We start from the raw sequence: 25,372 nt of genomic DNA, 5'->3' as shown, positions 1-25,372 counted from the left end.
AAAATAATATTGGATGTATTTGCGAAAATTCTATTGACAAATGTAAATGTATTTAACAGGCAGAAATGAGCTTTTCCGTCTCCATATATTCTTCCTTGTCCTTGGCTTTGTCCGCCCGTCTGTCTGTATAAGCACCTAGATCTCGGAGACTTATAAGAGCTAAAAGCAGTAAATTTAGTTTGTATACTCGTATAGTCAGTACAGTGATCAAGTTGGTTTTAAATTTTCGCCACGCCCACTTTTGCACCCGAATATGTAACAAAACGGATTTTCTAGAAGACTAACAAAACAAAGTCACAAAATTTAATACGTTGTTTAGCATGCATATAAAGTTGGCAATAAACATGCCAAATACACATACATATGTATTTTGCCACCAACGCCAATTAAATATGAAATAGTAATCCATTAATTGAAAAATAGGCTTTTGGAAGAAGAATTAGTGAAGGGAATTATAACTCACTTTGGAACAAAGAACAAAGGATAAATCAGGATAATATTCAATTATTTTGTCAAATTTCCAATCTAGAATAACTTTAGACTTCTGTAATTGAGTATCAAAACTAAAAGATGGCATTGACAGCTTTTGGCCCAGTTTAAGCCACATTTTGTCGAATCTCGAAATGGCAAGAATCGTTTAGTATGTTCATCGCGCCCAAGTTAAACGATATTTTCAATAGATTTCATTTATGATCTTGTTTGATATTTATTCTCATTCAGAATTCTCAATTCAATCCTTCTTTTCCTGCTGCCCTTATTGCATATACATATACATACATATATAAATCTTCACATAGTTAGTGTGTTCTTGTCCTTGCTCATCATCATTATTATATATATATAAATATTTTTTTTTTTTTTTGGTACAAATTGTATGCATTATCAACTGTTTATTTACTTTCGTTCTTTTAGCAAATTTTTAAATTTCTATTTGTATAAATCTTAAAAATTAATATTATTGCGCAGCTACTTTCCATCATATTCTTTAGAGTTCGTCCTAAGTTTTTGTTTTATTTTATTATTATTATTTTTTTTTTGTTGAAATACGTTTATCAAAGATTTTGACGGCGTGGAAATATAAATGCATTTGATTTTCTGCACGTTGTTCAGTTGTTGGTTTTTTTCTTTTTCTTCTTCTTAGGCGTTTCATAAATCATTCACATTTCTAATTGTTTATCGCTTTTCCTTAATTGTGTTTGTTTTTTGTTGTTAGTGTTCAATTAATTTATGAATTATTTGTATAATTTTTACAACTTGTTCTACATTCACACACATTATACAACTTTGCCCATGTACACAAACAAAAGAAAAAGGAAAAAAATATTAAAAAAAAAAAAAAACAGTGGCAATAATAATCATAATATATATAAAATGTATAAGCTAAATTTGATTTTAAAATTGTTTTTTAATATTTATAATCTCCGTTTGTGTGTGTGTGTGTTGAAAATTGGGAATTTTGCGCTAATTTTTTAGGGTGTTTTTTATTTTTTCTTTATTACTTAATATTAGTGCTAGATTATTAACTAAATTTTGTTGTTGCTGATATTTTTTTGGGTTTTACAGGAAAGGCCGGCTGTAAAAAACTGAATATTAACACAAGAAATGCTTGTATTTATATATATATACGTATGTATAGGATAAATAAAACTAAAAGTCTGCCTCCTGGGTTTAGTTTTGTTTTTTAGTTTAATTTCTTTGCATAACAACAACTAACACACGCACTTGGTAATTAAAATTTGCATTCTTCCTCGTTTTGTTTAATTATAATAAAAATAGAATCCTATTAATTACATAAATAAAAAAAACTGCTTTAAATCATTACACAAAATTACACATTAAAGAATTGTACACATTGTAAAAGAAACACATTCTTTGGGATTACACAGTAGTCATAGTAGTAGTACTAGGTGGTAGTAGTAGTAGTAGTAGTAGGTTGTCTGATAGTAAATACATAGGTAAAACACCAAGATTGCCTTCTCCTCCTGCTTCTGCTCCACCATTGTTGATCCCAGTCTGATTGCTTCTTATTCAATATTATGCGGCGAGGAGATTGCGTATATTCTTCGGCGTATTCTCCTCGTTCAGATGTTTTGTCGTATAGCGTAAGGCATTGAGCAGGGGTTCCGCTTTGATAGCTGGCTGTGCCTGCAGCAATCGGACACATCCCTTGACATCGACATGGGCACCGCGTGCAAATGCACCAACCGGATGCACATGATCGTAGAGTATGACCAGACCGACCATAACACGAAGCACCAGCATTTGTGTCTCCTCGCGTTCAATCTGTTGCAGTAGTTTGCTAAAAGCAGAAAAAAACATAAACAAAGAATTAACTATGGAAATGTATTTCTCTTTTTTGGGATAACTTACGGATTCTCCAGCATTCTCAGGCACACTTTGGCCATAGTTCCTAACGTTTCTGTTGTATTCTCCACATCGTCCGCATTGTCATTAACAAACTTCGATGTCGCCTCACTCAATACTTTCAGCATGGGTGTGGCATGGGCGTAGAATAATGACATGCGATTGGCCAACTCCGTGCTGACCAACATGTTCTCTGTGGAATCCACTCGCTGGCGGCTCACAATGCGTCTATAGTAACTGAAATCATTCTGTATGGCGGGTGTTTTCATCTGTCAAAGGAGAACAAGTGGAAAACATCTAGTTAGTTTTCTATTTTAACAGAATGAACTCCAAAAAATCTATAACTTTTATTAAGAAACTAATTGAAACAATGCATAGCTCAGACTTTGAAGATAGGTAAACTAAATTCTACTTTAATAGAACATTTTTTGGTGAGACCTTGACGGCAATGCCTTTATCGAACAGAGAGGGGCAAACCAGAAGCAGATCACGCTCATCCAGTTCTCATGCCGTGAGAGAGGAGGGCGGCGGAAATCGTAAGGTGCTTAATCAACTTAATCAGGAATTTGATCAGGATATTGTACGCTTGGAACATTCTATATGCTCATTGGATTTTCGTGAGAAATCAATGGCCACCGCATGGATAGCCAAACTGAAAACAACCCAGCGAAACGTCCATGAGGCCAGAGCAAGAAATCAAATTCTAGCCTATATACTGAAATGTGTAAATGAAAATGTATTCAATCACGAGCCTTTCAATAAGCCACCGCCCAGTCTCAGTTTGTCCACCATTAAGGCAACTTTGGTAAGACAACACTCATTTTTAAACATTTTCCAACACTCCTTTTGTCTTTATAGCATCTAACACATGATACCACCTGCATGGCTACAGCCAGTCAGCAAGAGAAAAATAAATATCTTAGCGAATTATTTAACAATTGTTACGATGCCGGCGATTTTCTATCCCAATTGCCAGTGCCACGCGATGGTGCCTTCTTTGTGTTGCATATGCATCCAAATTTACAGTGAATTTCCTTTCTTTTCTAAAACAAAACTAGCAAATACAACAAAGGTATGTACTTGGTTACTTATGTTGCTGCATATGCAACTGTGCAACACTGCAAAAGTTTGCCAGTTGTTTTGCTAGGCCATGTTTATCTTTAATTAAGTTGAAACTTGTAAAATCTAATTACCTATGTATGTCGTCGTAGTACGTGACACCGCAATTTACTTAGTTTTCCAATTTGTGTGGCAGGCCCAAAAACCAAATAGCAGCAGCGTTTTAACTGTCAGGGCTGGACTAGCGCCGTGCGTGAGAAAATATTTAAACATGTAAGAGATTTGCCGACGTTGCTGTCATTTAATTTAAATTGAGCTGAGTCTTACTTGAAGTTTTGAGTCTTGCTCATCATTCACCTTGAAAACAAAGCACTCTGTATCTCTCTCCCTCTCTCTAGCTCTAGCTTTAGCTCTATCGTGGGGGTGAAACAACAAAGTTGGGGCTGGGGCTTTATATAAATACGTTATTAGCATAAATCGTTCTGAACAGTCAGAAATGCAACTTCAAACACAACGGACTAACAAAAGCGGACCCAGTTGGGTGGTGAGCGTCTCTCGATCGTGATGATTAATCATGCATTTAATGATATTTTCTATATATAGCATCTATCAATTGGGTTAGTGTTAATGATGAATTCATCATGCCTGGGTCAATATGCATCACTATACGGCAATCAACAGGCTTATGGCTATAATCTAAATCAATATGAGCTCACGTATGCCCAACAACAACAACAACAGCACCAACAACAACAATATGAAGCGGCAGCTCAATCCATTTGGTCAGGTGCCCCGATTGTGGTTAGTGACAATGCGAATAACTATTTGGAACAAGAGTATCAAACTCCCACAGATGCATCACCATTATCAGCAGCTAGAAGACAACAATCCTCTATTTGGGGGATAGAGCCAAGAGCAACACCACCACCACCACCTAGGCCAATCCCAATCCCAACACGTGCTGCCAATCATAATTACGACAATGTGTCAGGCTATGTTCCTGGTTACTTTTATCAGCCAGTGCCAAGACCAACAGCAGCCACAACATCATCGTCGCATCAATCAGAATTAGTGCCAAGTAGCGCACGTCATCGTTTGGAGCAGCAGGAGGATGAGGAGCAAATTGTCCACATAGGCGGTAGTCGTTCTTTGGCCACAAATTACAACAATTACAACCGCAACTTCGTACAAGCAGAACAACAGCAGCCTCAGGCATTAAGTCAACAAGAGTATATAGCCAAATATTTACAACATTATGCCAACTATGTGCGTAAATATCCGCAACGTTTGCGACCAATCTACAACGACCACAAGTGAATGAGACACCAAAAATATGCCAAGCATTTAGGTCATCCATTTGCCAAATATATGAAACGAAATAAATGCCACATTAAATAGCCTAATTTTATTCAATAAGAATACAGCAACAATGAGAACTGAATTGAGAAAGTCGTCGTGCCACCCTCCTCCATCCAACAAACGCGTTGGAATTTCTTGATGCAATGCCAAGAAAATTTCTGCAGTTTGGCTAATTGCAGTGCGTGCTGAGAGGCAGAAAGACAGATCAATTGCAGGAGATAGTAATGGGCGAAGCAAAGGAGGGAGGAGGAGCACTAGAGGGATGGACGGTGATGGAACAACAAAAGGCATCAAGTGCCTTTGTCATTGTCATCGTTTTACATGAAGCGTCGGGGCCGCCCCCAGCGGCGGCTGTACAAGCAAAGTCAATGGGAAAATTGTGTAGCATACTTTGCGGTGCTTTTGTAAAAAGTAAGCAAGAGGAGAAAAAGAGGGAGAGTGAAACATGGAATTGAAACGGAAGTACCTAATAGTTTGAAGTCACGTTTTGAATTTGCCACAAAATGCAGTGACGGCCAGCTATGAGTTTCATACAACCAAGAGCAAAAAAAAAATGAGTCCATGTACCTAGAAGGGGCTACTTCAATTCGATTAAAGGAAGCGTTTGGAATTGGTAAAACTTTCTTTTCACATATATTTTTAACTCACAATATTTGATTTCTAATGTAATCAGTTATTACTTAAAAAACGATGCCTAAGAAAGCTAAAGAAATAATATATTCATACGCCCTGTGGTACATGGCGGCTGCCCCCGTTTGAATACGCCACTGTTGCCATATAATACTCATACTCATGATGTGCATACTTATACATTATATGTATATGATGCCGAGGTATAGATGTAGTTAGCTACGATGAAGTAGCTGACACTTTGATACACAATGAACGTGCAATTTGCAGCATCATCATTGCCTTCAACATCATTTGCAGCATCAATGTGGGAGAGAAGGGGAGGCATAGATGATATTGCCTCTTGCCCTACTTGTTCTCTAGAATATACATTTGTATGTATGTTCCTCAATAGTACTTCCTCTTCAGTTTTACTATGACTAAAAAACGGAAACGAGCCATGGGAAATGGTCGATTCACAGAGAGATTTGCCATAACCATTAATCGATTTGTTTGGAGGAACCAGTCAATAAACTGGCATATTTAAATATGTTAAAATACAAAGATCTAGAGAGATAGAGAGAGAGAGAGACACATATAGTGAAAGAGAGAGGGAGAGAGAGAAAGAGAAAGATGGATTGAAATGAAATTTAACCCACTTTGTGGGTCATTCCGTTTGTGGTAACTCGAACAGCTTCATCTAGGCATAAATTTCTGGTTGCTTTGCGTGTTCAACCAAGCATTGGCAGACGTTTGGTTAGTTGGCTGGTTTGTTTGTTTGTTTGTTGGACTCCCCGGTCATTTAAATGGCTCTCGTGTGTAAATGTTAATGAGTCTTTACTGTATCAGCAGCAAGCAAAGATTTTTCCATCAATGAGCCGCAGCACGCGCTCGACAGTCAGTCAATTAAAAATGCAACCACGCGCGCAATGAGCTGGCATGGACTTGGTTATAGCTACACACATACATTTGTACATTTGGTTTGCCCCCCTCCCACACACATGCACATTCAGAACAACCACAACCAGTGCAGGGCAGGAGTCTCTTCTCGCCTCAAGAAATCAACCCAAATCTAATGGAGGTCTTTAAATCTTTTGTTACAGTTTGAAAGCATCAGAATTTCAGTCCAACATGGGTGAAATAAAAAGTATTGTTATACATATTAGACGTCATACCCTTGTCTTTTTAGATCCGTTCCTGGCAAAACCAAGCCAACAGTAAAACAAATAAAAAAAGACATTCTGACCCACGCTCTCTTTTTATTTCTTTTACTCACTTTTGGTGGGCGTCGTTCCAACCAAATATGGACAAAGACATGTAACACACACACACACTCAGACAGGGAAAGAGACATCCGAGACTACTTCCACCTGGTTGTGGTTGCGGTGATTGTGAATACATCTCCTCCTCCTCCTCTTCCTACCCGCATCTTTATGTAACTAACTCACTCACCTTGTACTCATCGAATTTCAATACAAATTCTAAGATCTCGGCCAGCTGTTTGACCAACGCTTGCTGTGTCTCCAAATGCTGCGTAGGATTCAATTTGCCACCAACCAGTTGACCCAACAATTTGGGTACTATTTTATCCAGATTCATGGAGTGCTCGTAGCAACGTTTCAGCTTGGTAACCAATGGCAATACAGCGGACCAGGCCTTGCCTGTAACTTCTGGTGAGGGATCGGCAATGGCTTCACGTATTTCCTTGCCGGCGCCCTGTAAAACACAAGAAAACACAAAAGTTGGTCAATAAATGTATGTACATATATATGGGTATATATTAGTTAGTTAGTGAGTTAGTTAGAGTTTGCAAGCAAAATGTGAGTTTGGCATGCGAGCACAATACATATATAAATGGTCAGTTCTCTGAACTGAACAGAAGGCGGCGTTGTAGGCTTTTGTGGTTATTTCTATGCCACATGCAACAATAACCATCAGCAGGCCGGGTGCCGGAGACGAAGATGGAACCAGAGGAACCGGAGGTTCTCGTACATTGACCGGCGCAGCGATTTTTATCGAAACTCTATGATCAAAATGAAGCTAACGAACCAACTGGCCAAGCGGCCAACCGACTGACCACTCCACTCTAGTCCAATTCAGTTCAGTACGGTCATTGCATGTTTTCAAAAGTTCATTCTGTTTCGTTTTTTTTCATTATTTTTAATGTTTAATTTACTTTTATACACACACACAGACAGAGAGAGAGAGAGAGAGAGACAGAGAGAGAGACTGTGTATAAATGGGAATCAACAAATGGCGTTGATTATTTCCAATTGAGGCGTTTTGATTTTTGCTTTTGTTAATACTTTTAAGTGGCCTCACACTAATAACAAGAAAATAAATATAATTTTCAAACACTTTCAAACCCATTTTTTGCAGGTTCAAACTGGGTCAAAACAAAAAAGAAGGTGGTCTATGCGGAATTGGTATTCGAATTTGTTGCCCGGGTAACTTTATAATATAACCATTTAAAATTCTAACAAAGTGAGTAATCCATTTAGACAAGTCTCAAGTATAGAATTAAAAAACTTGTTTTTAGTTTGACTCCCTCTGCCGACACCCCCTCGGCCTGTAAATAGTATTTAATTGACTGATTCATAGGCATGAACAATTCATTAATTTTCACAAATCAATTAGCTTGAAATACTTTTCAATTAAATCTAATCTGCTAGCTAGTAAATTGTTATAATATCAATAATCGAGAGAGATTTTATACAAACTAGAAGATTTACTTATTTTATTTATTAAAATATTCGATTTGATTTGTCATTTTTACAATTGTCTCTTGCTTTCTTTTGTTTTAAAGTTTTTCTTAAAGGCAAATTGATTGCTAATAAGAAGTTTGTTAAATTTAATAATCAATCAGCAAAAACCCTAATTAATACATTTTAAATTTTGAATCCTATTAGTGCTAACAATGTGATTAATATAAGTATAAAGCAGTCTATTAGTTTCTGTTATTAGATAATTCTATTGCTGATGGTTTCTTTCATTTTAAATTTAATTTCTTAGATAAATTGATTCTAGTTCTGCTACTTTGTTAGTTAGTTAGACTCGAGACCCTTTGGGTATTAGCTTCAGGTATAATCTGCTAATGACCAGGCCAGAGCCGGGTTGTCTCAAAGGTAAGATCACCAAAATTTGTTAGGCAACAATGTCTGGGGGCCCAATTGGCTCCACCCACTTGATGAACTCGTCTTCTTGCGTGTGTCTGTTTGGTGTGGTGTTTATTTAGTTTTTTGTTTTTTGGTCAGCAACACCTTAATTATATGTATAATTCCCCCAAGGGGGGTAGTCGCGTGTCTAACCGATTACAGAAGCATTGGCATAAATTTTGTTAAGGAATTACACAAGTAGAAGAAACCTTTTTTTAGGTGACCCCTACACTGGAGGCTTCTGTGTATGTGTGTGTGTGTTGGCGCGGTTATTTTTGGTTTGCACACCTCTTTCTTCACTTTTCTGTGAGTGTGTGAGTGTATGAAATGTAATGGGCCAGCACGTGTTGTGTGTTTATAATTAAATTGCTGCGCATATCCAAGCGAACATCATATAAACACACTTCTCCGTCCATTTATTTATCCATCCAGACGTCGTCTACCTCTGGTTTCCTGCCCCACGCTTATACAGACGGCCCAAAAGCCACATCCACCCACAGGTTCACACTCTCTGTTAGGGCCGAGAAGGAGGAGGCGGAGGAGCACCAGCAGCTGGACGGGGAAGACTCTTTTGAGTGCAACTGTCTGTTGTACAAACAAACAAACATTGCATCGCTCTTTAGTTTTGTTTTCGCAATTCTTTCTTCTCTTTTCACTCTACATAATTTACACCTGTTTGTAAGTCAAGTTTTTTGTCCTTGGCAGCAGCTGCAAGGCATCTTCCATTCATTCATTCATTCACTCAGCCATCCATCCATATGGACTAGAGACAGCTCCTTGGCTATCTTCTTATTTTCAGCATGATGACATTTTTCAAGACTGTTTGAAAGTGTCTCCTCTGTGCCCGGGCATGACTGTTTAATGTGCGCAAACAACATTGTAAACATTGCAAGCAGAGCAAAAGCAAAGTCAAAGGCATTGCGCCCTTCCTTGCAGTTGCCTTTGCCTTGGCATTGTCCTGTTTACGCCACTGACTCTCTAAGGACACTCTTGCCAACCCAGAGAGAGAGAGAGTCTCGGGTATGCATCGCACAGATTTTGCAGGCACTCCACCCCATCCATCCATCCCTTCATACATCGGGTTCGTTGTCGTCGTCACATATGGCCAAGTGTTTGCCGCTGAAACAAAAGACGCATGAAGGTGGAAAGCCTTGTGTTTGCATTTTGTCCACACAGGAAACGAGTCTTCTTTCGTTTTTATCCTCTGAGGCTGCTCTGCTCCATTTGCCACTAGCACGTGCTGTCTGTCTGTCTGCTTTTCTGTCTTTCTGTGTTTTAGGCATTTACCAAGGAAAACTTTGCCCCCACCCCGCACCTCCACCCACACATACCGCACCACATACCTCTCCCCACCACCACATCACACCGATAAGAGCAGCAAACTTGAACTTGTATGACTTTTATGATGAAGAAAAAAAAACAACGAGGCAGGGGGCAGACTCTGAGACTGAGAGAGTGGGAAAAACCCGTTTTTCATTTTGCAACTGTTTCTAGTCTTTTTCTTTTTTTTTAATTAACACTTTAATGTGGTCGGACTGTTGGTAGGCCTCTCTTTTTGCCTTTTGCCTACAGAGTTTTCATTTATTTCAACCAAACAGACCGCGAGAGTGCACATGAATAGCTAATTAAGTTTTGCACATCTCTGGCACACACAAACACATACTCACACGCTTAAGAAGTAGTAAACGAAGTGCTTTTAATTGAAAATGAAATTACTAGCGTAATGCGGAAATGCAACACTGCACAAACGGCACACACACAAGTCGGACAATGTACTAACTGATCATTATTATCATCCTCCTCAAATGGACACCCATTCGCCCATTCGTTTGGCCTCTGGTTTGGTATTAAATGTTCATTTTGACACTTGGACACTTGTAGTCGTCAGTTTGAATGACGATGTGCACTTTAGTACTCCAGAGCGCCAGTAAATTCATTATTGCCTTCCTTTTGTTTCCATGAAGGTCGGTCGCATGTTGTTCTGCTACGAAACGAGGCGTATACGTAATATAACATTTCGAAAATATGAACACACTTTATTGATCTCCAATCAGACAATCGGATGAGGGAAGGTTCCAAGATATTCTGTTATCCAAAAGGAATTTTCTAGCCTCGCCTTTGATTGGGGCAAAACGAATCAGTCTAAACTCTGCTTTGATGCTGCAAATGGCAAGAGACCGAAATACAAATGTAAATATCAAGCCTAGATAAACATATTTCGTTATCCTGATAAAGAGTAGTTAATTCTATCTCAAGAAAGATACATTTGACTTTAATTGGACAGATGAGTGAAATGCTAAGAAAAGTTTTACAAACGTTTGAAAAATGATTGCCTATTAATCTTAAACTTAATCCAATAGGAATAGTCATATCCACCTCTCTGCTCCTAATTTCAGTCCGTTTCCTTTCACTTTTTTGGCTTAACGTCTTTCATTTTCAAAGGAGCAAAGAGGGCCAATAGAGGATTTCAATTGGAAAAAAGGTCATAACTTAAACATCCAAAAAAAATGCACTAGTTAATAAATACAAGATAGATAAAATTCTTTACAAATCAAATCAAAGAAAAATCATCTAAAAAAAAGGTTAATTATACAGTAATACAGTAATTACTCTATTGAACTAAATATTTAAGCAGTCACAGCAGAAATTTTGCCAATGGAAAACACAAATAACATAAACATTAACTTCTCTTTCTCTGTATGTAGCTATGGTCTATACTATAGACTCTATAGGGCGACATTACTGCTTATCCAACAAGTAGAAGCGCCATGGACTTTTGCCCACAATGAAAACGCGTGACGTGCGATACAAGCAACAAAAAAAAACACTTTAAACTGAGCTTCATCCATGATGATGATACAGAAAAAAAGTGTGGGTGGATGGGGTGCTGGCCTTTGTATATACATACATACAAGTATACATACTTATGTATGTACATATGGATGCATGCAAACGAATGCATGAAATGCTTTTGTGTGGATGCCACATACAAAAAGGTTATTCTGTGGCAAAGGGAAAAGAACCACTACGACAATAACAACCACAAACAAGTGACTGACTGCAATTTCCCCCCCGGCTGTATTCTGATTTCTCTGGACTTGCATCATCATTAAATCTGAAATTTCAAGTTGTATGCCAGTCACGTTGAACTATCCTCTATGAATGAAATCGTCGTCACCTCACCCGATCAATGCCTCGTAACCGAATAGTTCTTATTAATTTCTCATCATTTCTTGTTTAATAAACCAGAAAAATACACTAGCTCGATGGAGCGATGGAGAGGGGAACAGACACTCACAGACACTTGGACGCTCGCTTGGATGACAAACTGACGACGTCAGCGCCAGCTAACCACATTCCCATAGTCAAGTAAGTGGAGGAATGGAGAGAGGGATCGGTCTACAACATGATCATAAATATTTCATAACACTAATTTGCCTTTTGCCCTTGCTGGGACTGCTACTACCACAGCTACTGCTTGTTGATTTCCTAAAGTGCCTTCCGCTGACAAAAACTTACATATACATATATAATGATGGATCCATCCACTAAGTCTGATATCAGCAAAAAAAAAAAAAAAAAAAAAAAAAAAAAAAAAACCAACGACAAGAACATATGTTTGCGTATTGCAAAACTCTTTGAAATATGTTGACGTCTCGACTCCCAGAGCTTTGCTCTGACTCTGACTGGTCTGACGCTGGGCTCTGACTCACATGCGATCATTGGCTTTGTTATATAAAGCAGAAAGAAATAGAGAAAGAAACGACTGTTGGGCTAGAGGTAAATCACTTTTGTTTTTCACAAGAATGTCACGATGCCTGCTGCTGCAACAATAACAATTATAAGACTAAGTAATTATCTGCAGGTGATGATAATGATGATGATGATCATCACGAGATGATGCAAGGCATTATAAATAAACATAACCCATTCCAGGTATTTGGGCCCTAAGTGAATGCTGTCATTGCTGTGACATATTTGGGCATTGAAACAGCAAAAATGGCCCTAAAAGTATTTAAGCATAAATAGAGAGAGAGAGAGAGAGAAAGAGAGAGGGGAACTCAGTCACACGAAAGTCAGGAAACTCACTCACAACATTCGAAACACTGAAAATGATGCAGTGAATCATAAATATCAACACTGACAGAGCAGGCGGAGGCAGAGGCGGCACTTTGATGAATCTACCTCGCAGAGGAGCGAGAACAAAGGATTTGCAATTCACTGAACTGAGGCAAGCATGAGAGTACATACACCACACACACACACACACACACGTACACACACCCTAGGTTACACTTAAATAATGCGTAAATTGTAAATTAAATTAATTTTTTTATTGTTGTTTATTTATAAATCAGCTAAAAATAGAGTATAAAAGGCTTATTATAACCCACATTCCAAAAGGGCTCAAACGGGTTCTAATCGGCAAACAGATTATGGAAGTTAAAAGGTAGCTAATCCATATTAATCCATCTGACTGAGCAATATTTAAAACGAATCCTTAAATTTATCCAGAAAGAGGAAAGCAAAACCTAAGTACTAAGAAAAGTGCTTTCATTTGTTTGGTAATGCCCTCAGAGCTTAAAGCCTACATTCAACAAACAATATCCGATATTTGCCATACTCTATTAACTTATTTCAAACAAAATGTGACACTGAGGTTCTTTTTCTTAAGAATTTTGCTATGGGAATGGGAAAATTGGTTGGCTTCATTTGAGGGTAGCAAGATTCAAGATAAGCTATAAATAGAATATCCAATCACAAAATAATCATTCAAAAAGTATTTTTTGTTTTCGAGTAAAAAATTTTCTTTCACAAGGAAATCTTAAGTTTTAGTCATAAATCAAAACTAGTATGTGTGAAAAAATTATTAGAATTTTGAGAATTCTCTAGCGTAATTTGAAATTTGTTATTGATAAGAATTGGTCGTACTATATGTTATTTTAATGAGTTTCTCTAGCACTACTAGCTTAATTTGATAACACCCTTTAGCTTTAGATAGATTAATTTGGCTTTTGGGATGTTTAAGCTAATGGAAACTGACACACTCAGAATTGCAAAAATTGTACAGGCAAACCAATACACAAAAAAAGGTTATAATTCCGAGCAACAGGGTTTTGGATGTCACGAGCGTCGTAATTTATCAAGATAATCGACCACAACAGCAATTGCCATAAAGATAAGATAAAACATGAGAATTATCAATGTCAATCCAAGTGGCGGCGGCGTCAGGCAGCGACAGACCGACCGACGGACAGATATGCCCAGCAATAAATGCCACAGAGAAAATGTGAAAAGAAACGTTCGATTGCATTTAATTATCGACAAAAAAAAAAACAGAGTTGTGCGTGGGGGATCAGTGGAGGAGCCCCAAAAGAGTCGCAGTCAACGTCAGAGAGATGTCAATGTACGTTCGGTTCAGGCAGGCCATAGAAATGCCTTGGTAGGAAGGCGGGTAAGAGGGCTTTTATATATGGGAATGGAAATGGGAATGGGATGCCAATTCGTATGGGGAAATATTACACATGTCATTCTCTTGTTTTCAATTAACTCGCATAAATCACAATTGTGGGCAGACATATGTATGTATGTACATATATACTCCATATCGATTAATGGCAGGTTGCGAGTTGTAAAATGTTCTCAAACAGCTGTTGGAAATTGGGTTAACGTTGCCCCGCTTTTGGCATTTTAATTGAGGCATCATCATCAACAATAAAAGGAGAAACAAATAAATATTTCATTATTTTTGTGCAAAAAAAGAGGGAAATTACACATACGCCACATTGCACCTACAGAATGTTTAACATATGTATACAGAGATATATATGTATGTATGTACATATTTGGCATGGAATAGTCTTCTTTATGGAAAAGAATTCCCTAATTTCCGGCTAAAATTGTTCATTTGGTAGATTTCCTGTAACTAACTAAACAACAAGTAAACCAACTAACTGAAAATACTTGTAACGCATAGACACATAACTCTCTGCATATATGTACCTACATTTGTTTGTAAGCCGCTTAAAGAGCTGGCACAAGTCCAGACAGTTAGATGACACTCGTAAATTGGCCATTTGACAGTTGTAGAGGCACTTGCAAATGCAGGTGCTTAGGGCAAAATAAAAAGAAAACAGGACCTAGAAGCTTTATCCTTACAACCATACATATGTATATATATCCATGTCTAGCTAAACTAAAGATAACAAATAAACAAATTTATTCTATGACGATTCACTCAATTGAATTAAATTCAGTTAACAAAAGGCTTGGCTTTTCAGTGTCATTTCAATAAGCAAACAACTAAGAAAGAGTAAGACGAACAAAAATAAAAATAATAACTAAAATGTGACAGTTGTGTGTGTGGGTAGGTGGTTTGGTGGTTGCTTGGAAGGAAGGTGGTGCTGCTGCTGGCACAATCATTCAAATACTTAATTTCATGCAAAATTTGCTCTTCAATTGCCACCAGCACCACCACTTCCTCCACCCACCCACCTGAACCTCGGCGAGTAAGAAGCATAATGAGGCATCAAGCAACAACAAGTTGCTTTTGAGTGTGCTCGAAAAACTGTTTCTCTCAAGTGGGTGCCACAAAACTCACACACATACACAACAAATAAGCAAAGAACAACAAATAAAAATGCTGTAATTCCAGCAAAGGAAAGAGATTAAATACTAACAAACAAACTCATTTTTATACCCTTTCTATGATGAGTAATTATAACAAAAGTAACCACAGAAATCGTATTAAAAATAAAGTTTAATAAACTAAAGTTTCTTTCATTTAAAATGTTTCCCGACAAGTCTTAAAATTGCTGACAAATCTCAGTTTAAGTTTCTCTAAAATTCCGCCAAATTTCAAATTAGCCAATAAACTTTTTTGTTGCACTCATCAGGTCAATTAAATGTATGAATTCGAAATAATAAAGAAAGTTCTATATGGCCTTAAGCCTTATCCTATAAGGACCCTTTTAATGGTAATCCAACAAAGTTAAATTTACAATTTATACAAAGAATTTATTAATCTAAATTTTAAAGAAAAAGATCAGCAATTGTTTATACCTTATTTTGTTTTGTTTTAGTTTTTGTTTTTCTCTTTCTTGTTTTCGACGTAATTGATTCGCAGCTCATGATAATCATGATGATGAGGATAATGACGTCGGAAATACGAAAATAACTAGCGATAGAGACAGACAAGAAAGTGAAATGAAATGAGAAAAGCAACAAAACCAATTACCTACTAAATGATTTCTCTATACACCATTTCATACATATGTAAGTTTTGATTGTGTGTGTGAGTGTGTGTGGTGCAACAAAGATTCATATTTGGTGCTCCGTTTTGTTGGATTCATGGGAATAAATGAATGTGCGGAAATTAAATTGTCAGAGGTACAAAACCGTTTCCAAAAAGGCTTAGAAGGCTTCCAACGAGGGTAGACATATGAAAATAGATGGTATAGACATATACGTATACGTAATATATTTGATAATATTCAAATGCTCATCACAGGCACGCACATTATAACAATTATATTGGCTAGCTGACTGACTGACTGACTGCCTGACTGACCAGCAGCGACCAAATCGACAAACCTAACCCACACCGGAAGTGCGCTGGCGCGACGCTTTTTTTCTCTCTCTCTCTGCTTTTTTGCATTCACATTTAACTTATTCGTGGAACTCGAAATGGAACTGGTTAAGGTGGGGATGTGAAGAGTAATATACATTTATCTGTTTATGTATACATAGTCTGTCTAATGATTGCTTATTTTGTTGTGGCACTCAGTCTTTTTTTATTGTTAAACTGTCGTTTAAGTATTTAATTCACAATAAGTAGATATGCGATTGGCTTCTTGTGTATGTGGATATGTAGAGCAGCTGAAAAACTTTTTGATAAATTGGCTTTGGAAGCGTCACGTTTGAGTGAAAGCAGCTTTCCGAATTCATATCCGAAACCATCAATTCCGGGGACAGATTTGTTAATTCTTTTTAGGGAAATGGCTTAAGCTGGCTGGGTTTGTTCCGCCTGATATGGAAAACCTTTCATCCATACGGCAATGCTAAGTTAATCAGCCGTTGGTTACAGTTACAAATGCAGGAGGATCTTATAAAAGTAGTATTAGATTTGACATAAATTAGCCCTAGTTACGACTTGAATTAAACTGTAAACTTTTACAGAATCCAAAAAAAAAAACAAATCTTCAGTTCTTTAGCTACACTTAATGTTATTAAATCATAATCAATTTTTCAATTCCTAATAGCAGAAGATAGTCTTAATATTTGAAGACTTGTTCATTTCTTCGTCTCCGCTGTAATTAGTTAATCACTGCCAGTGTCAATAGGAATACAAAGTAAAACAGGCATTTTCCTCTGTTTGTTGGTGGGAACTTTGATGTTATATATAATCAGGCATAATAAATGACCCTTCTTTGTATATAATTTCACACATTCTCTTTCATTTTACTTCAATGAGCTATCCCTCTCCCTTGCTGTGCATTGGGTGTGATGGGGCTATAGTCCAAGGTTGTGTATACGATTAAGCAGGGCCCCTCCTCCCTCCATGCCATCACCATGTGTTTGACAATTAAATAGAGGGTGAGAGGAAAAACAAAAAGCAAGGAGAACTGTGGTGACATCCTAATTAACACTATTTAGATTATATTATCTTATGCCCATTTTGATATATTTGCCATTGCATTTTGAAGACTTTTGGCCTAGATCTGGATTTATTTGGGCCATTTCTACTTACCTCTACCACTGCCTCACTCAACTCGACTATCATATTACATTTATGACTATTATTAACTATTATCGTTCATTGTGTTTTGGCATAGAGTGTGGTTGAAGTTTGTCATTGTTGTTGACTTTGTTGTCATTATTAGTTAGTTGCTTTGTTGGTCGACTGCACACACAAAAGAAGCATTGGGCCAATATTTGACAATGGCTTTGATGAGATAAACCAGTTAACAGCAAAGAGGCCCTTTTCTATACTTTCTCTTCCCATCTTCCAATTCCTATTTCTGCCTACTTCTCCACTTCTTTCTGGCTTCTTGGCGTCTTTAAATTTATAAAATTGATTTAAAACCAGAGGGCCGGGGCTAACTTCGACCGCGTCAAAGTTTGTATACCCTTGCAACTTTTTTGGTAACTCTATCCTTACCTATTAGCCATCAATGTGTAAGAACGTTTTATCTAAAAAGGATTAAGCTTGAGAAAGAAAGGCCTACAATCATAGGAAATAATGAAAGATATTGATCAAAGTCACTGTTTTCCACCGATCGTTCCTATGGGAGCTATATGATATAGTCACCCGATCTTTATCAAATTCGGCACAGTCATTAACATATATATTAAATTAAGAAATGTTTAATTTAAAAGCAATCGCGTTAAAAGTAACGAAGTTATTTACAAAAGTCACTGTTTTCGACCAATCGTTCCTATGGGAGCTATATGATATAGTCACCCGATCTTGATCAAATTTGGCATAGTCGCTTATAGGCGTAGTAACCTCTCTAATATTAAGTTTCACGATAATAGCATAGAAAATAACGAAGTTATTGAGAAAAGTCACTGGTCGTGACTTTGGGGTTTGTATGGGAGCTATATGATATAGTGGTCCGATCCGGCTGAATCCGAGATATACAACGCCTGCAGTATATACAAGCCTACGTGCAAAATTTCAGCTCTGTAGCTCTTACGGTCTAGGAGGAGTTTGCGTTGATCCAGACGGACGGACGGACGGACGGACGGACGGACGGACGGACGGACGGACGGACGGACGGACGGACATGGCTAGTTGAACTCGTCTCGTCGTGCTGATCAAGAATATATATACTTTGTATGGTCGGAGATGCTTCGTTCTATGCGTTGCACACTTCTGACCAAAATTAATATACCCTTTTTGCAAGGGTATAAAAAAGAGAAGCATAGCCTGATTTTTCCAAGGAGCAGTTTTCACTCTATTTATAGCAGCACACAAAAAAAAAAAAAACTCAAAAAAGGAAAATGTAAAGTTTTTCTTTTTTGGCGCTTAGCCAAAGAGTCCAAAAACGGGAAGGGGAAAAGAAGGACGGGCGGCTTGACTCTTTTTTTGCTGCTCCTCCACAACCAGTTTATTTGTGTCTTTGCCTTGACAACCAAGTTGCAACCAGTTCAACCCACCAAACCAAACACCCACCCACCCACTGTAACTGAAAGAGCAAAAACCACTAAAACCAAAACTTTCTTATATTCCCAACACTAATACTCTTTTACTTAAAGCTCTAACGCAATTAAAGAGAAGCTACTATACCCTGCAATCCGGTTAGATAGACAGTGTATAGAAATGCAATAGAAAAATTAAATGCATTTTAAGTAGGTTTGGTTTAGTTTGCTTTGGTTTTGCATTGGATGGGACGGATAGAACACGGTGGGAAAGAAAGCGGCTAACCAAAGGGTTAAATGGCCACGAGGTCGTTTTTTGTTGATGGGTTTGGTTCAGTTTTAGTCATTGGGTCACACACACAAAGGAAATGAGCTCATTTGGTATACATTTTCCAGTTCATTTGCGTTGATTAAAGCTTTCGAGCCTCTCTCCTACCCACCCTCAAACCGAATCCGAATGTATGTACATATATATGTATATATATGTATCTCTGACTGACTGGCCTGTCTGAAGTCCCATTAATAATTTCGCACAAACACGAAAGCGAATTTTGAATTGAAAAGAATTGGCTGGGTTGGGTTTGTGTTTGGGTAAACGGACCTATGCCTAACTCTTAGCGCATGGCAAAGGTCAACATTAATAACAATATCAAAGCCAACAACAACAACACATGATGTGCGGTTGCTGCTGACTAATATGCAGAAAGAGAGAAATAATAATATTTGGAAAAGCCACAAGCAAGCAAAACGTAGTCAGTGACGTCAGAGAGGGAGACAGACAGAGAGAGAGAGAGGATAGATAATGAAAGAAGTTTTGCTGATGATGATCATGCGGGCACGTGTGTGAGTCAGCCCCACCAACACAAGAAAGACCACAAGAAGAGCAAAAGCAAAAAAGAAGAAGAGCAAATATCACTTCACGTTTGTGCGGTTAAAAAAAAAAAAAAAAAAATATTAAAGTACAATGTTTTCAAAATTAAAAAAAAAAAAGAATTTAATGTTTAATAATGCAAAAAATTTTGAGAAATTGATAAAAAAGGAAAATGAGTCAACTTAAATTATTAAATTATGAAAAACATATTCTACTTACATACATACATACATTTGTATGTACATCTAAATGTATGAGTAAGGGGCACGGCTTATACTAAAAATAAAATCAATTACTAAGGCAATGAAAGATATTTGATTAGAATTAAAAGTTACTCAGTTTATACAAGATTTGTTGAGAAATATAAAAAATACACAAATATAATATTTATGCAAAAAACAACAAAATTATTACAAAAACATGATTGATCGATAAGGAGAGAGGTAAAGATAGAGAGAGAGAGAGAGGATCATGCAATTTTTCTATTTGCCGTATAAACTTAGAAACTGTATGAGTCTGTGACCAAGAGAGAGAGAGAGAGAGGGTGAGAGGTGTGCAAGACAGATAACTGCTTGTGTTTTGCCTCGCGCTCTCTCTCTCTCTCTGTTCACCGTTGCTGGGCCTGGCAAAGGTTAAATGCTCAATTTGTTTTGGAAGTTTATTGCTAATATTATTTCTATTGTTTTTGTTATTGTTGGCTTTGTCGCTTTTGTTGACCATTTTCATTTGATTATAGCTACTCTTAATGGTTTTTTTTAGACCAAATCGTAAAGCTTTATCAGTAGCTCTTTTTTTGGGAGTTTACCTACCCCTACCCAACCCCATGTAAATATATTAAAACACACATTATTTTCTTTCTCACTCGAGCTAACCGGTCCATCATCGAATGACGCACAAAGAACCCGATCTTTGGCTCTCTACATATTTATTAATATTTATCATATTTAAGTTCTACTTTACTCACCTTATAGATTTGTATCTCCTCTAGCACCACTTCTGATTCCTTAAGCACACGCTCTACCTCCTCGTAGACCTCGCGTTCAGTCTCTGTGGGTGCGGCATTCTCAAAGTCCAGAAAGACATCGTAGGATTTGGCTGCACAACAATTTGAATCGTCGCGTGACAGAAGGCTCAGTAGCTTGCCCATAGTTCTGTGTTATTTGTCGTTTTTTATTTTGTTAATTTTAACTAATACTTTTGCTTTATTTCCTTGGTCTTAATTATTTTTTGTTTTGGTTATTAATTTGACACACTTCTTTTTCTTCTTCTATAAACTGCAAGAATAGGGGAGATTGAGGAATTGGATGATTGTAAATGTGGAAAAGGCTCTTGCACCTGTTAGCCAAACACACACAACAAAGGGATTAATAAATTTGCTTTTAATGGCCTCGACCGGCAGCTGCAAAAGGCAAAAGATGCGCAGCAAAAAAAAAAAAAAATTATAGGGAACTTGTTTAAAACAAAACAAAAAAAGAGGCCACAAATTTTTAATAAAACTGACAAATAATGTCGATCAAGCAGACAGCAGGGCAGGTAACAGGGGTGGGTAAGGAAAACACAAACAAAGGCCGGAAAATGTGTTTTCATCTTTGGTTTTGCAGCCCCTAGAAGAAAAACCATAGTAGAACTTGCTCTACTGAAGTTTCTATACACTTTAAAAACAGTTTTTAAGAATGTTTGCCAAATAAATGTTAAGAATTCTATGGAAAATATCAGAAAAGTGAGACAGAGAGAGAGAGGCAGAAATCAATATTTATTTTAGTAAACTGGTAAATAATTTCTCATTGAAACTTAATATGCAGTTGCGAATATTTAACAAAATGTTTCATGTTCCATTATTTACTATTTGATTTTATACCGCGCTAGTTTCAGTCAATAAAGAAAACTCCTAAAAAACGATAACTTGAAAAAGTAAACAATTTATTGTTAAGATTCACAGGCATTAAGCTCTTGTTGAATGATTTCAAATTTAGTTCAAGTTTTGACTACAAAATCGTTTAATTAGTGTTATCAATTTGGTCTAAATATAATTTTGGCCATAATGCAAATTCACCAAATACAAGTATTTTAGCAAAATTAATATGCTCAAATTTTGATAAAGCGTATGAAAATATATGGTTAATCGGAAAGTATCAAACAAAAAAATGCATTGCGGGGGTGCAGAGGCACAGGCAACGCCAGAGTCAGAAGATACTAACAGAGAGAGCAAACGAAAGAGAGAGAGAGAGAGAGTGGGAACTCAAGGATATGCTGGCCATGTGTCTGTGTGTTGGTGCTGCTTGATACCCCCTCCTTCCGACACACTCACAAATACATGCACATTCATTGGCGAAAGGAAGCGAAAAAAAATATGATCGAAATTAGTAAACAACTCAACTCAAGCAGCCGCAAGGCCAATTTTCACACATCATGCCAAGTAGTAGGAAAAGGCAATTTTCCTTTTTTTTTTTTTTTTTTCACGCAACACATGTAAACATTTTTAAGGCCAAACCGCCCACCCCAAGCCTTCTAGCGTGCTTCTCTGTTGCTGCCTCTCTCACGTCCTCTCTCTGGCTCTTACACTCTCTCACTCGCTTTACGTTAATTGCAAAAACACAAAAACAACAAGAGGCCAAGGCGAAGTTCTTGTTATTAATTTTATTTTGTATTTGTTTATCTGCACGCCTTATCTGAAAGGCCGGAGGGGATGGCAGGGTAGGGGCTAAAGGGGCTGGCTGTCATTTCTCTTTCTACTTTTTTCCTGCCATTTTGCGCGCTTATCTACACAACTTTTTCCATTTATTTTATTATTATGTTTCTGAAGGGTTTTCTGAGCTCCTTGTGCATTGGAATTTCTTGCGATTTATCACCTTTTTCTGCACCACTTTTTTGCATTGCTTCTTTATCGCTCCCTCTCTGTGTGTATTGGTTTGTATATATATATATATATATTTATTGGTGTGTGTGTTGGACAATTGCAGTTGCGCCTACCACATTGTTGATTTGCACAGATTGTAAAGTTGCAAACATAAAAAAAACAAAAATTCAATTTTATATTGAACATTCACAACCGCCGCTCACTTACAGCAAACGCGACGACGATAAAAAAAAAACATCCGACGTTTGCGCAACACCTCCTCTTCAGAACGTTTACAAGCGATTTTTTAATTTAAATTTCAACAAAACCCGCTCAGCTCACGTGAAAAACCAAAACAACAAAATCCGCGACACGTCCGCTCACAAACAAAAACAACCTCTCAACTCGGCAGCAAAAAAACAACTATCTGGCAATGCCATCATTTATAAAATTTGTGTTTAACAACACTTGGCTCTGATTTTTCAACACTGGAATCTAAAATAGCTGAAGTAAACATAGCCCCCCCCCGGCCCGGTACAAACTAACAGAAAATTTGTTATCAGACTCGTGCTATCGAGTACTTATCGATTTCCTATCGATTTTACGCACGCTGCCAGAAATTGATGCAAATTTGTATTATTTTTCAAGGAAAAATTGAAATTAGTATAAACGAAGAGATTAAAATTAAATTGCAACAATGACTGACGACAAAAAGTCGCAATTGGATGATGTCCAGAAATTGCTACTGGAACGGATCTCTAAGAATGATACGACGGGATTCAAGCAGCTGCTTGGCCAGCTGAAGAGTGTGAACTTTGTGGACGACAGTGGCATGTCATTGCTGGCCCATGCCAGCCTTAAGGGCAACGCGGAGACAGTGCAAATCCTACTGGACATGGGAGCTGACATCAATTTGAATCAACATGGAGCGGATTACACACCGCTGCATTTTGCCGCCCTATCGGGCAATGTCCACGTGTGTCGCCTACTACTGGACGCCGGCATTAATCCGAATAGCATTAATAGCGTTTCACGCACTGCCTCCCAGATGGCCGCCTTTGTGGGCAATCATGCCTGTGTCGAGACCATTAATAACTATGTGACTCAATCCAGTTTGGAGTACTATACACAGGTGCATGGCCAGCAAACGGAGCCCCACATACCACCGGCTTTACTAAAACCGTTTCACACCTTTGTCACCGAAATCAATCTGCATCCTGTGAGAATTTCCCTAAATGCCCAAGTACTGGGCCTGCTGAAAATACTGCCTAATCTTCGAAAGACTTTAGCACTAATGTGCGAGAAGGAAATGCAGAAAAGTCACGATGTTAATGAACTGCTAGCCTTTAAATATCATTATCAGGGATGGATTATAGCCGAGCTGATACGTTGCGAGGAACAGTTTAAGGCCCAACACAAGGAGGAGTCCACCAAGAACGATTACATCGAAGTTTTTGTAAAGCGTGTGCTTAAGGAGAACAAACTGGGGCAGCTTGACTACGTGGAGTTCACATTGCGGGAATGCGCTCGTGAGTTTCCATTCCGTGACTGCACAATATTCCGTCAAATAGCCACACAACTAGGCGCCAAAGATGCTCCACCAGCTCTGATAGTGCTGCGCAATGCCATTAATGGATTGCGCGGATTTGTGGTAACTTTGAATCTCAACTGATGTCTATCGATTTCTGAATTTTATTAATGGTTCCTCTTCTTTTAGGACGAGTCCAGCTACTGCAGCACCTGCGGCCAGGAGAAGCCAGACAAAAAGTGTTCAAAATGCAAGGCAGTGCAATACTGCGACCGGGAGTGCCAGCGTTTGCATTGGTTCATGCACAAGAAGAACTGTGCTCGGCTTTTGGCCGCCTCCCAGGCTGGAGCCGCCGCCGCCACCGCCGCTGGGCAACAGGTGCAATCGAAGGGACCAATCGACACAAACGAATTGCGTGAAGAGCTGGCCAAGTTGTCAGCGTAAGAGGATCGCTGCCAAAATGTCACAATGATTGATCTAACTACTATATAATAAATGTATAATTATTATAAAACGTAAACTAAATCCAACAAATTCAGACGGATCGCATACATATATACCTATCTGTATACATATACACAAACTTTTGTAACAAAACAAAAAAGAAATTATCCATTCAAAAGCGAAATTGTAAATTTATCAAAATTGGCCGATGCGTTTTACCATATCGTCTATGCCCATCCATTTATTGAAGCTTCTATGGAACTCAAAAGGTTGTCTCAACAACATTCGATATGCGAAACCTTTCTGTATACAAGTTCAGATTTTCTTTTTCGGACAGAAAGATGTAGATACATATGAATACCTAAATAAATTGTGAAGAATACGGATACGGATAAATATCGCATCGGACCTTCATCAGTGATTAAGAAGGCTAAATGAAAACGAATGTGTTAAGCCAGTCGAATTGACTCTGTTTAAGGGTATTCAAAATCAAAAGCTTAAAACGGAAAAAGCTTTTCCCCCCAAAATACATACAGTAATGGCATACAAAATTGGCCAACCATCTAAAGAAAACTTTTAAAATCAATGTATTATTGATTATTAACTAGTTGAGACAAATTTAGGATAGTATATCACAGAGCCTAGTTCATCCTTTGTCTCTACACACTACTCTTTTTTGATTATATTCATCGAATCCAGGATTAACCATAGATTGGGAATAGAGATATGTCTCTAAATGGGGGAAGTCCACCGATCTAAATTCATTGTTAAGCTTTACGATACAAACAAATAGTCATACGTACGTATTCAAACAATATAATTTTACCATTTTCAGGACTTTTTTTTTGTATTTATTCAGAGTGTTCTATTAGTGTTCTCTTTCCTCTTTTGTAGACAGACTACAGCCTAATTGGCTTCAAAATGTGATTTTCAGGACCTTACTATTATTTTGTTAAAAATTCGTTTTATTTTGTAATGAAGCAACATTTGTATACTTTTTTTAA

General features: G+C 37.6%; 3 protein-coding genes and 1 long non-coding RNA gene across 5 annotated transcripts; 3 read left to right on the top strand and 1 right to left on the bottom strand.

The window, feature by feature from the left end:
- Window positions 1-1,660: 1,660 nt before the first annotated feature.
- LOC137578677 (CYFIP-related Rac1 interactor B) lies at window positions 1,661-22,813 on the bottom strand. Of its 2 annotated transcripts, none has more exons than XM_068292250.1 (5): window positions 22,531-22,813; window positions 20,525-20,834; window positions 6,844-7,107; window positions 2,371-2,633; window positions 1,661-2,299 (listed from the first exon to the last, which is right to left on the bottom strand). In XM_068292250.1, the coding sequence occupies exons 2-5, from the start codon at window positions 20,705-20,707 to the stop codon at window positions 2,035-2,037; spliced, it is 975 nt and encodes a 324-aa protein (XP_068148351.1). In that variant the 5' UTR covers window positions 20,708-20,834; window positions 22,531-22,813; the 3' UTR covers window positions 1,661-2,034. The 2 variants fall into 2 exon arrangements, with proteins under 2 accessions (XP_068148351.1, XP_068148354.1); XM_068292253.1 differs by having other exon boundaries at window positions 22,625-22,813.
- On the top strand, window positions 2,676-3,849 carry LOC137578684 (uncharacterized). Its single transcript, XM_068292256.1, has 5 exons — window positions 2,676-2,760; window positions 2,830-3,169; window positions 3,223-3,436; window positions 3,576-3,696; window positions 3,822-3,849. The coding sequence occupies exons 1-3, from the start codon at window positions 2,687-2,689 to the stop codon at window positions 3,391-3,393; spliced, it is 585 nt and encodes a 194-aa protein (XP_068148357.1). The 5' UTR covers window positions 2,676-2,686; the 3' UTR covers window positions 3,394-3,436; window positions 3,576-3,696; window positions 3,822-3,849.
- Window positions 4,738-12,046, top strand: LOC137578690 (uncharacterized). Its single transcript, XR_011032741.1, has 3 exons — window positions 4,738-5,395; window positions 7,771-7,875; window positions 11,252-12,046. It is a non-coding gene; the product is annotated as an uncharacterized lncRNA (long non-coding RNA).
- A 165-nt stretch (window positions 22,814-22,978) lies between the features above and the next one.
- Window positions 22,979-24,552, top strand: LOC137578673 (ankyrin repeat and MYND domain-containing protein 2). The gene is made up of 2 exons (XM_068292247.1): window positions 22,979-24,047; window positions 24,114-24,552. Exons 1-2 carry the CDS (start codon window positions 23,094-23,096, stop codon window positions 24,366-24,368), a joined length of 1,209 nt encoding a protein of 402 aa, XP_068148348.1. The 5' UTR covers window positions 22,979-23,093; the 3' UTR covers window positions 24,369-24,552.
- The last annotated feature ends 820 nt before the right edge of the window (window positions 24,553-25,372 follow it).

The sequence above is a fragment of the Drosophila tropicalis genome, unplaced genomic scaffold, assembly GCF_018151085.1.
Source record: "Drosophila tropicalis isolate 14030-0801.00 unplaced genomic scaffold, ASM1815108v1 contig_1190, whole genome shotgun sequence".
Lineage (NCBI taxonomy): Eukaryota > Metazoa > Arthropoda > Insecta > Diptera > Drosophilidae > Drosophila > Drosophila tropicalis.
This window is presented reverse-complemented; position numbering and strand designations above follow the sequence as displayed.